The following is a 12,556-nucleotide window of genomic DNA, read 5'->3' as shown; positions in this document are numbered from 1 at the left end:
GCTTAGATAACTTTAAAGGGAAATCAAACTAATTCATGGAGCACTTGTTGCTGTATTTTTTTTAGCCAGGATAGCTAAATGGAACCTACATATTCAGAGGCAGAGTATTTCTGAATACTAGTTACTGGGGTTGGAGTTTGGCAATTGCCTCCATGTTCTGCTTGTATGCTTCCCAAAAATAATCTGCCTGGCCCTTAGCTGACAAGGTTTTCCCACACCTATGAACACTGAAGTGGGGGAGGGGGAGGAGAGAGACCTGCTTTCAGTTTCTCTCAAGTACATGAATATTAGTCACATGTTATGCAACAAGGAATGCCCTGGAAACAAGACCCAGTTACAAGCTTCTCCACATCATAATTATTTCAGTGGGCATTTGAGCCTGGATTCCCAGTGTAGTTCTTAAAAGCCTTTTTCATAAATATTCCATGGCCTTTTCGAGCCTGTAATGTGCCACAGTGACATTAAAGAGGAAGCTGTTCGAAGGGGAGGGATGTCAACAAATTTATCCACCAATAGCGTGCTCTTTTGGCACAAAAGCACATTCTTATCTTCACATCCCATAATGAGAAGGCAGAGCCAGAACTGGTTGCTGTGTAAACTCCTTGGGTACAGTTGAGAAGAAGAGAGAGAGAGAAAGAACTATTTCTCTTTGGCTAACATTTCTTCTACTTGCCCTGACGGAGGAACGAGTTCTGCATTGGTGCTATTACCGTATTTTTCCCTGCGGTTTTTTTCCCTGAGAAGCATTAAAGGAAACTTCTTTTCACATGATGTCAGACTGCGAAGGGATAGCTGTGGGTAAGTGCCAGAATTATATTTACCACACTGTCCTGAAGTCTAGTTCACAGCCTCGGCTTTCAAAGGAGGCGGAGGAGAAAAGCAGAACAATTCTAAGCCAAATGTTCAGTCCTGTCAGTTCAGGCACAGCAAGGCTGCAAACAGTCAGAGTGTTTTAGTCTGATTTCCCCCTCCAAAACCAGCCAGGTTCTTGCATAGTTGTTGTTGGACATTTGCTGCAGAGGTTATGTGGGGTTTTAAAAATGTTTTTCTTTGCTTGAAGCTTTGAATAATAGATCTATTAAGGTTCTTATCTGACGTATTTTTAAAAATCTAACTTTGTGCTTCTGGGGGAGGAATGCTATTAATAATTATATATGTATGAAAGGATATTGGGTGACAAACTGGTGAGAGCATGCAAAGTGACTAATTCTGTCAAAATGGCAGTGTCCAAATCTGTCCTTTAGAGCACTTGGAGAGGAATGTCTGGGAATGGGACCAGAAATAAGCATCCTCTTGTAACTTACTTGTGTCACTTCCTAACTGCAAAAGGGCGACAGAAACAGAGGTGGGAAGCAATAAATATTAATCCAATGTTGGGGCAGGAGACATAACTTCTCTTCAATTTCAAAACAAGCATAGCAAAGCTAAGCCCATTCCCTTGCCGCACTCCAGATCCAACAGTACAAGTTTTTATCCTTTTCCACGTAGCATAGTTTAAAGCCATCACGGAACCGTTTTGTTTTGTGGACATGTCATGGAGCAATGCCCACTTTTGGAATACCAATTTGGGAGGCTAAGGAAGAGCGACTTTTCCCAGGCCACCCTGGCAATTTCCTCCATGGCTTAGCAGAGATTTGAACCAAGACCTGCCAAACACTTTGGTCCCCTGCACCATGAATATCCTCCAACATTTCTCTGATGAAATTAGGGATGTCTCATTCCATAATGATCATTTTACTTTTTATACCCCACACATCTTACTGGGTTGCCCTGGCTACTCTGGGCAGCTTCCAACATATGTAAAAACATAATAAAACATTTAAAAAACCTTCCCTATACAGGATTGCCTTCAGAAGGCTTGGGGGTCAGATAACCCCATACCCTCCAACATGTCCCCAATGAAAATAGGGATGTCATAAGTAAAAGCAAAACATCTATGTCCCCTTCACAATCCTCAGCCATGGCTGAAGAGGGCTAGTTCTGAATGAACTGAAAGCAGAGTTCTCACAGCTAGTAACTACAGAGGTTTCAAAAACTACAACTTGTGCTTAAGGCAAGTGGTGTTGGGGCTTGGTTTTTTTGCCACCAGTTTTTTTATTTTGTAGGTAAATTGACCAAACAGTTTGATTTGCTTGTTTTTATGACTGTGTGCCTTAATATGGTATCTTGTCCACTGCTCTGCAAATGTAAACAAGATGATCAAGAGCTCTCTTTGCAAATAAATGTGTGGCTGCAGAAACTGACTTAATGTGAGAACAAGTTATTCTGTGCTCTGAACGTGTATTTCTGTATTGTAGAATCCACCTGGTTTCGTCTTATATGTATGGTGTCAGCAATCCTTTGCATTAGGAAGGAAGGGCGGAGAGGGGTATTTTTGCTTGCCTTATCAAAAAGCATGCTGTGCTGCTAGTAACCAGAGCAGGTTGCTTGGCCAGCAGAACAGGCCTCAGTTTTAGAATCTGGAAACGTGTTTGCTTGCTAAGCATAGTGAGTCATATCAAGGAAGTGGGAGAGGACAGGGACACGCGATTCAGATGACAGAGACAATATTTAAAGGTAAAGGTAAAGGTACCCCTGCCCGTACGGGCCAGTCTTGACAGACTCTGGGGTTGTGCGCCCATCTCACTTAAGAGGCCAGGGGCCAGCGCTGTCCGGAGACACTTCCGGGTCACGTGGCCAGCGTGACAAAGCTGCATCTGGCGAGCCAGAGCCGCACACGGAAACGCCGTTTACCTTCCCGCTGGTAAGCGGTCCCTATTTATCTACTTGCACCCGGAGGTGCTTTCGAACTGCTAGGTTGGCAGGCGCTGGGACCAAGCAGCGGGAGCGCACCCCGCCGCAGGGATTCGAACCGCCGACCTTTCGATCGGCAAGTCCTAGGTGCTGAGGCTTTAACCCACAGCGCCACCTGCGTCCCGAGACAATATTTAATGCACACCTAATATGAATGAATCTACAGTGATGGCTGTTCATTAAGTTATATTCCCCCGTTACAAAAGAAAATGGCTTTGAATGTAATTTCTTGCAGACAGAATGTGATATGACTGTTTTACTGCAGCATCACAATCTGGTTTAACCACTGACTATTCAGTTGATGCCAATCACATCTTGCTTCCTGGGGCCAATATCTTTGAGTGGGCCAATTTTCATCATGGTCATGACTGGACGAAAGGGTAAAATATTCTCTCCCTGTGTGCCACAGGTGCGAATCCCACCCACCATCCCCACACAGTGGCTATTTAAAATTTCAAAGTAAGTGTGCCAACTGTTTTCATGTGTTTACCGTTAATATCAAGTTTGACTGTCAGTATGGTGCTTCCCCTTCCTCTTCCTCTTTCCTTTGCACATGGAGGGAGGAAATCAGTAGCTTCCATTTGCAATCTGAAACAAACCACAGTTTGCTGTTCTATCTGAAAATGGTAAACTGCGGCTTGTGCAAACCATTGCTCACAAACCAGGATATTAATCCAAAACAAACACAGTAAAATCTGGAGGAGCTGAGTGCCGATATTTAAAGCATAGTCATTATTACATTCATATGTCACTGTGTGAGATGTACCAGTTCCTTGGAGCAAATGGGAATTCGGGTTTTCTGTAGATTGGTGTTTGCTCCGATTCAGCAGTAAAGAGCAGGTTTCTGCAGGGAAAGCAATGAGTGTGTGGCTGCTGTGAGTGCTGGAAGGAAGACTGCTCCTTGCTGCAAGACCCATTTCCACGTGGCCTAGGGAGCAGGGCCCACACTCGCATTGAACAACCAAAAGAGGCTCTGGGAGGCCAGAGGGACTTGCTGGAACAACTCCTGTGTTGGGGCAACTTGCTAAAATGTTTCAAAATGTTTTAAACAGTTTTAATTTTGGTTTCTCCGTTTTGCTTTTGTTGAGTTGGAGTTGGTTAAATGTTTAGCTTGGGTTGGCATTTCTTTTAATTTGGGTATAATTGTAAATTGTGTTTGTTGTTGGTGTTGTTAGTTTCTATTGACTTATTAGTTTACAGTGGTGCCTCGCTAGACGAAAAGAATTCGTTCCGCGATTCTCTTCGTCTAGCGTTTTTTTCGTCTTGCGAAGCAAGCCCATGGACAGCTTAGCGGATTAGCGCTACAGATGTCAAGCGGCTTCCAGCGATCAGCTGTTAAGCGGCTTATCAGCGGAACAGCTGATAAGCGGCTTAGCGGCTTAAGAAAAGGGCGGAAAAAAGCGGAAAAAACCCGCGGGGGGATGCAAGATTTTTTTCGTCTTGCGAAGCAAGCCCATAGGGAAATTCGTTTTGCGAAGCGCCTCCAAAACGGAAAACCCTTTCGTCTAGCGGGTTTTTCGTCTTGCGAGGCGTTCGTCTTGCGGGGCACCACTGTAGTCTGTATAAGATATTTTATTTTTTAATGTTTGATGTGTTATTATTAATTTTTTATAAGCTGTAAGCCACCCAGAGTGCCATGGGAAACCCAGTCAGATGGGTTGGATATAAATGATAAAATTATGATTATGATTATTTGTTTTTCTTGGGACAGACCTGTGCCTAGAAAGCGAGGGCAAAAGGTATGGATAAGCCTGTAGAATAAGCAGACACCATCATTTCTGTGCTGTGTGCTGCCTACACAAGTATGCAGTCTGGGAACAGCTGCATAATTGTTCTTGCTAGATTGGGTAGGAGGGAAATGAAGGCAGGATAGGGGGAGTTCTTCTGCCTATGACCTCCTCTTGAGTTACAGTAGCTAGATGTAAATTGGCCACAAGAAGCCTTAATTATACACAGCTCTTCAGATCTTAGCAGGCAACCTCACCAGTTTGAAAATGCTGGGCTTGTCCTCCTTCCTTTCAATGGAAAATTAAATGTGTTGGGGGATGAGATGACAAGAGCAGAAAATAAAGGGGGCAGAGAAGTGCATGCTGGGACTTAAAAAAACAAGCACCAGGGGGAGGCATATAATTATCATTAAATGCAATGCAAAAATTGTACCTAAATAATTTTAAAAACACATAAACAAAGTCACCAAATGCAAATCAGGAAACCAGTCGCGTTAAATATAGGGAATCCATGTGCTCAAAATGAATACTCTTAGCCAGTGCTTTTTTCCCCTAAAAAATGTTTAGGGGTACTGATTGATTGATTGTATTTCTATGCCCCTTTTCATTCAAATGAATCTCAAAGCGGCTTACAACCAATAAATAACCATAACATAATAAAACATAATAGCACATCGTGAATGCAGCATACATTGTATACAATAATTAACAGATTATCAATAAAACAGTTGCAGTAAAAAAATTATTTAGAAAAACTTAAGAAAACAGCAACTAAAAATAAGCTAAACCTCAGTTACAGCAAGTCACATGATTAACAAATCAATGAGGCATATAGAATCTATATAATATTAAAAACATTAACAAAATAGCAGCTAAAAATATAAGCCAAGCACTAAGTTCATTCACACAATCTCTGCACCCCCCATGACTCATACTCTCTCCCCTTTAAAACAAAATAAAACTATACAGCAAATCAACAAGACAATAAATTGAAATAATAAGAATTACATTTATACAAAAACTAAAGTAATCCCCAGCCCTAACAAATGTCCATCCCGCCCACAACAACGCACAAAACAAGAAAAACATTTAAAACACCATAGATCACGGGTCAGCAAACGTTTTCAGCAGGGGGCCGGTCCACTGTCCCTCAGACCTTGTGGGGGGCGGGAGTATTTTTTTTTGGGGGGGGAATGATGCAAGAGCCCTACAAGCCCCACTGGCTGCTTACCTGTGTCTTGCTAGCGGCAGGGGCTGGCGGCGGTGGAGGGACGATGAGCGGCACATGAAGGGGCTCCGGAGAGGGGCTGCTTAAAATGGCGGTCACTTGAGTGCTGCTGCTGCTGCTGCTGGCACCAACAAAGCCCAGCCCCCTTCCTCCTCTAGGCAGGGCGGGGAGAAGCCAGGAGGAGGGAGGGAGGAGGCGCTGCCAGCACCGCCGTGTGAGGGAGAGGGAAAGAATGTGCGTGCTTGCGATCCACGCGGCAAGTCCCAGACCGCCTACGGGCAGGATCCAGAAGGCAATTGGGCATGATTCGGCCCATGGGTCTTAGTTTGCCAACCCATGCCATAGATTAACAAGTATTTTAAACATTTAAAAACATTTTTGATGTGCTCAGAGTAAGTGTGGGCCCCACCCCCTAGGCCAGGTGGCAATAGGCCTTGAAGCAGGGAACAGCTTTCCCTCCACCTTGACCAGCTGTCCGTCTTCATTCAGCTGCTGCTTATGAATGTCAGGTTGCTGGAACATCATCAATCTGCCATTTAATTCAGAAAGAATCTGTGGCTGCCAACCTGGCTATTATTTCTGAGACCCGGCTGGATGAAGCTGAGAATCCTGAATCCACCCAGCTGGCTCCAGTCAGGTGTTTAGCTTTGAACCAGCCTATGGAGGAAATCAGGCCTGTGCACAAAAGATGTAGCATTTATTTTTATTTTTTTAATATTTTTATTAAGGATTTTCTTGTTTTACAGAAGTGTAGTGCCTCGTATTTTTTTCTTCTTCTTCTTCCATGTAACGTTTTTACAAATCCGTTTCATTTGTTGAGGCATTAGGGGGAGAAGAAAACAGAAAGAAAAAAGAAAGGGGGGGTGGGGAGAGGGAGGATGGATGGGGGTGGGGTCGGGTGGCGGTGTTTCTATTATGTTTAATGTATGTAGAGTTTGGTGTCAGCGTTGCTTGTGTTGTTCACTTGTGTTCCTTTGGTGGTGAGAGAGGTTGGGGTTGGCTTAGGGTGTGATTGTTTGCTTGCGATTGGCTGTGGTGATCTTTGTTTTCGTGTGTGAGTGAGGTGGGTGGGTGTTTTGAATCAGGTTAGCCATATTGATTTGTATGCTGTTGGTGGATTATTGTCATTGTCCTGTTGGGCTGTGTATGTGATAAAGGGGAGCCATACCGGGGTGAAGGCGTCTTCTTCTATTTGTCCCCGTGTCAGTTTCAGTTTATTAGTTAATTTTTCTAGTAGGGCTGTTTCCCATACTATTTGGTACCATTGGTCCATGCTTACTCCTGACAGGTCTCTCCAGTGTCTGGTTATGATGTTTCTGGTTGCTGAGAGCAGGTGGGTTATAAGTTCTTTGTGGTGTAAATGGGCATTGTTGTCTTGGAAGATGTTTAGTAGGGCCAATTCTGGGGTGATGTCTATTACTTGCTTAGTTATTTTACATATTTCTTGTATGGCTGTTGTCCAGAATAGTTGAATTTTGGGACACTCCCACCACATGTGGAGGTATGTGCCTGAGGAGGTGCACCCTCTCCAGCATTTTGGTGAGGTTCCTGGGTGTATTAGCGCTAGTTTCCTTGGTGTTAGGTACCACCTGTAGGTGAGGTTCAGTGTGAGTTCTTTTCTTTTTGTTGATATGGATTTAAAGGGGGGTTTAGACCACATTCTGGTCCATTGAGTGGGGTTAATCTCATAGCCTATGTCATTCTCCCATTGTTTTTTGATTGCGTCTAGGGGATTTGCGGGATTTTGGAGTAGTATTTTGTATATTGCGGATACCGTCCCTTTACCATTTCCCTTTGTTGTTAGGAGGAGGTTTTCGAAGGTTGTCAGGGGCCTAGTTGCTGCTGATTTTACTGTTGGGTTGTTTAAGAAGGCATGTAGTTGGTGTTGTGTTAACCAGGTCATTTGGGTGTCTTCTAGTTTGTCTTGTATTTCTTGTGTTGACAAGGGTTTGTTATTTTTATAAAAGTCTATTAGGCGATATAAGCCTTTGGTTCGCCAGGTTTTTGTCTGGAGGTTTTGTGCTGCATGGTAGAATAATGGGTGGTACGCCAGGGGGATTAGTGGGGATGGGGTTGGGGATAGTTTGCCTATTTGTGTTTTCCATGCTTTGAGCATGGTCTGTGTGTACCTGTTAAGTGTTGTGGGAATTTTCTTTAGTTTGTTTGGGAGGAGTGGGTATGTTGTGGTGCAGGTGTTTTCAATTGTGTCCCTCTCTAGGTGTACCCATTGTTTTGTCTCATCTTCTAGTATATATGGGATTATATGGCGTATTTGGTTGGCATTGTAATATGCTTCTATGTTGGGGATTCCCCATCCTCCTTCAGAGGTGGGGAGGTGCAGGTATTTGGGGCTTATTCTTGGTTTTTTATGTGAGAAGATGAAAGAGTGTAGTTTTCTCTGCCAACTGCGAAGTTGGGTTGAGGGGATCCAGATTGGGAGGGTTTGGAATAGGTAGGTTAGTTTTGGGAGTGTGATCATTTTGATCATGGCTATTTTGTCTGAGAGAGTGAAATTCGTGTTATTCCATCTCTTTAGGTCTTTGTTAATTTGTCGCCACAGGGGCTTGTAGTTGTGGAGGTACAGTTTATTGAGGTTTCTGGTTATTTGTACCCCTAGGTATCTGAACTTGGTGTGGCAAAGTTTTATTTTGGTGACCTTCGTGAGTTCTTTTTGGGTGTGAGGAGGGGTGTTGAAGCACATTGCTTCTGACTTTGTAAAATTTACCTGTAGGCCCGACACCATTGCAAATGTGTTGAGTTCTCTGATTAGGGAGGTTGCTGTGCTTATGGGGTCTGGTGTTGTGACCATTAGGTCATCTGCAAAGAGCCCTAATTTATAGGTTCTGCCTTTCCACTCCCTTGATGTCTGTGGCTGCTCGGATGCGGATTGCTAAGGGTTCCAGAGCCAGGATAAATAAGAAGGGAGACAGTGGGCATCCTTGTTTCGTGCCTCTTTGGATAGCTATAGTATTAGAATCCATATTGTTAGTTCTGCATTTTGCTGAGGCTTGGGAGTATATTTGTTTGAGGATTTGTAGGAAGTTGGGGCCAAATTTCATGTTAGTTAGTACTGCTAATATGTATTTCCACTCCAAGCAATCAAAGGCTTTGAGGATGTCTAGGGACATAATTGTCAACGGGAGTTTGGTTCCCTTGCTGTGTTCGATCAGGTTCAGTAGTTTCCTGATGGGGTCTGTTATATTGCGGCCAGGGACAAAACCAGTCTGGTCTGGGGCTATTAACTTGTGTAGGAAGATTTTTAGGCGGTTGGCCAAGATTGATGTGAATATCTTGTAGTCTTGGTTTATTAATGAGATTGGGCGGTGTGATTCTACTTTGAGGCTGTCTTTTAGTGGTTTTGGGATGGAGACTATTTTGGAGTGGGTCCAGGTTTTGGGGATGGGGGCCCCTTTTATGATGTCGTTGAATAGGCGGGTCATGTAGGGCATCAAGGGTTCTTTGAATTTCCTATAGAATTCTGCTGTGAAGCCATCTGGGCCTGGGGCTTTGTGTGGTTTCAGGTTTTTGAGGACCGCATCTATTTCCTCTGGGGTGATAGGGCTGTCCATGAATTCCTGTTCCTCATCAGTTAGGGTAGGCATGGTCAGTCCTGCTAGAAATGTTCTGATTTCCTTCTCTGGTGGGTTATGGGAGGTGTATAGGTTGGAGTAGAATTCTGCAAATTCTGAGGTTATTTCTTCGGGGGAGAATGTTATGTTGCCGTCTTTTTTGGTGATGCAGTGTATTCTTGTTTTGAGTGCTTTTTTCCTACATCTATTTGCTAGTAATCTGGAGTTTTTCCCTCCATATTCGTAGAAACTTTGTTTAGAGTATAGAATGTTGATCATTGTTTTGCTAATTTCTAGGGAGTCTAGTTCTCTCCTTTTTTGTTCTATAAGTTTGAGGAGTTTTTTAGATCCTGTTTGTAGCGTGATGAGAGGGCTGTGATGTCTTGTTCTATTTTGCTAATTTTTGAGGAGGTTTGTTTTTTAAGGAATGTTTTCTCTTTTATGCAAGCTCCTCTGGTGACCGCTTTCATTGCGTCCCATAGGAGGGGGGTTGTTATATTGTTTACATTGTTTTCCTTGAAGTAGTTTTGGAGGGTTTTTGTGAGGCTCTCTCTAATTTGTTTGTTTGTAGTTAGGATGGGACTGAAGGACCATGATGGGGTGGTTTGTGTTCCTTCTCCTATTTTAACGATGACTTCTACTGGGGCGTGATCTGTGATTTTAATGTTACCTATGTTTGTTGATTCCACTGAGGGGATCAGACCCTGTGTGAGTAGAATGCTGTCCAGTCTGGACACTGTATCATGGCGTCCTGATTGGAATGTATGGCTGATGTCTCCCGGGTTTTGCTCACCCCAAATGTCGTAGAGACCCCTGTTTTTTAGCATTTTTAGTAACTTGTAAGAGTTCCTAGTTGTTGGGGGTTTCCTTCGGAGGAAGGTTGCCCATGGGGTTGTGGGGTGGATATCTTTCAGGGATAAACCTTTCATATTTAGATTGAGGTCCCCTCCTAGGATTGCTTCCCCTTCAGAGAAGGAGAGGAATTTGTTTAGTGTCTTCTGGAAGAATTCTAATTGTTTCGTGTTTGGGGCATATATGGAGCCGATTGTCAGTTTGATTTTGCCATCTAGTGTCCCTTTAGCGAAAATGAATCTGCCTTTTTTGTCCTTGAGGACTGTTGTGGCAGTGAAGTTCAGGTCTCTACTGAGTATTATGGCTACACCACGAGCTTTCCCTGAGCCTTGTGCGACCCACTGTTGACCGAAGCGGGGGTCGCTCAGGAGTTTGCTGCCTTTGGGTGGGTTGTGTATTTCTTGTAGGAAGGTGATGTGTGGTTTCATGGTGTTTATGTATGAGGTGATGCGTTTTCTTTTGATGGGGTTTCCCAGCCCCCTCACATTTAATGTAATTGCTTTTAGGTTAGCCATCTTGCTTATCTATTATGTGGGGCGATTCCCTGCCAACCCGTTCGGGTTGTCTTGTGTCTCTCTCTTCGTGTTGTTTAAAGAACCAGTGGGGTTGCGCTGACCTAGGGTGTGGTGGGTGGGGGGCTAGTGGGAGTAGAGTGAGATTTGGGTTAAAGAGTAGGGGGTAAGTTGTAGGGAGTTTCCTATATGTAGTCATATAGGTGTTTGTTTGGGGTATTTTGGGCCATCTGGCATTTAGCCGGTTGGTCCTAGGTCTCAGCTGGTGTGGAAGGCCATGTTCAAGGACAGGCCATCCCCCCTGTTGTCTGCGATAGGGGGTGATCAGCGAGACAGTGTGAAGTGACTTTGTAATGTCGCTGTCAGGTATAAGGTTCGTAAGCAATGTTGCCAATGTTATAAGCAACATTGTTGGTGTGTTGGGGTGGGGATGTGGGTGCTGGTACGCTCTGGTGCCACCATATTGCTGGTTGGGTATCAGATTTTAGCCTGATTGTGGGTTGTGTTATTAAGGTTGGAGTTGTTTTTCCTTAGTATGGAGTATGAGGATGTTGAAGGTGTGGGTGATGGGGAATGTGGTTGAGGTCGTCTGGACTGGTGTTGGGGTGGGGGTTTCTGTGGGGGTGCGGGGCTGGGGGGGATGTTGATGGTGTTAACTAAATCTATGTTTTGGGGGGGGGGAGAGGGGGAAAGGGGGGGAGAAATCACCAGTCCTTCGGTTTGTGGGTTTTTTTTCCTGGTTGCTTCATTCAGCTGCAGTTGTTGTTGTTGTTGTTGTTGTTGTTGTTGTAGGGTTGTCCATCTGCGATGAATTGGTTTGGTTAATCTTGGTCTGGTTTCTTGTGTCGTATGGCCGGCGGGACGGTTCTGAGCGTTGTGCTTGCCTGTATTGGTTTGCGTTGTTCTGCCGCTTCTGTTGTTTCTTTTTGCTCTGTACCGTCGTCCAGTTGCTTGCTGTTGTTTCCTCGTGGTTGGGGCTGTCACTTGGTGGGTTTGTCGGTTGCCATTCCGGTGGGAGGTCGAGTTCAAGGTTCTTTAGTAGTTGCAGGGCCTCAGGTATGTTGGTAACCATGTGTTGTGTTGTATTGGTTGTTACAATGAGACGGAAGGGGAAGCCCCATCGGTATTTGATCCCTGCTTGTTGGAGACGCTGGGTGCATGGGCGCAGGCTTTTCCTCCGGTTTAGAGTATCCTGAGATAGGTCCTGTAGGGCCAGAATGGGGGTTTCTCCATATCGAAGGTTGGTTGAGTTTCTGAGGTTGTTCCATACCTCTTCCTTCTTTTTGTAGCGCGTGAAGCATACAATGATGTCTCTTGGGGGGGGCGCTGAGTTTTGGCATAGGTTTTAGGGCTCTGTGAGCCCTCTCCAAGTCATCTGCCTCAAGTTTCAGGCCTGGGATTGTGTTTTTCAGCCAGCGTATAATTAGGTCTGTTGGGCTTTTCTCCTCTGCTTTTTCAGGAAAGTTGCGGAAGCGGATGTTACAGCGTCTATTGCGATCTTCAAGGTCGGCTTGCTTAATTTTCATCTCTCTGTGTTCTGCTTCCATTTGGTTTACCAGTTCGTCCAGTTTCTTGTTCACACGTGCGTTCTCCTCCCGGTATTGCTCTATTATTTTTTCTTGCATTTGGTTTTTGTTCTCTAGAGCTTCCACTTTGGAGGTTAGATTGTTGATTAGTACCTGCATGGGAGCCATTGTGGCCTTCAGTGTTTCTTCTAATCTTGCTTCCATTTCCCTCAGATCTCGTTTCGTTATTGGGTGGTCATCATCTTGAAGGGGAGTGGCCATCTTAGCATTGTTTGCCATCTCCCTGGTTGGTGTCATCTCAGTCTCCCTGATAGTTTTGGTTTGAGGTTGGCTTGGCGTCCACTTGGGG

At 44.5% G+C, this 12,556-nt stretch overlaps 1 protein-coding gene across 3 annotated transcripts in view; it reads left to right on the top strand.

The window, feature by feature from the left end:
- The first annotated feature begins 545 nt into the window (after nucleotides 1–545).
- EML1 (EMAP like 1) overlaps nucleotides 546–12,556 on the top strand; it is a 137,744-nt gene continuing 125,733 nt past the window's right edge. The window contains exon 1 of one of the 3 annotated variants that reach the window (XM_083732916.1): nucleotides 546–798. In XM_083732916.1, the coding sequence (XP_083589042.1) occupies nucleotides 768–798 (31 nt within the window). In that variant the 5' untranslated portion in view covers nucleotides 546–767. The remainder of the gene's footprint in view (nucleotides 799–12,556) is intronic. The other 2 variants (XM_083732915.1, XM_083732912.1) reach the window with 2 other exon arrangements.

Source organism: Podarcis gaigeae, assembly GCF_964106915.1.
Source record: "Podarcis gaigeae genome assembly, chromosome: 1".
Classification (NCBI taxonomy): Eukaryota; Metazoa; Chordata; class Lepidosauria; order Squamata; family Lacertidae; genus Podarcis; species Podarcis gaigeae.
Note: the sequence above shows the minus strand (reverse complement) of the source record. Positions and strands in the feature narration are given on the sequence as shown.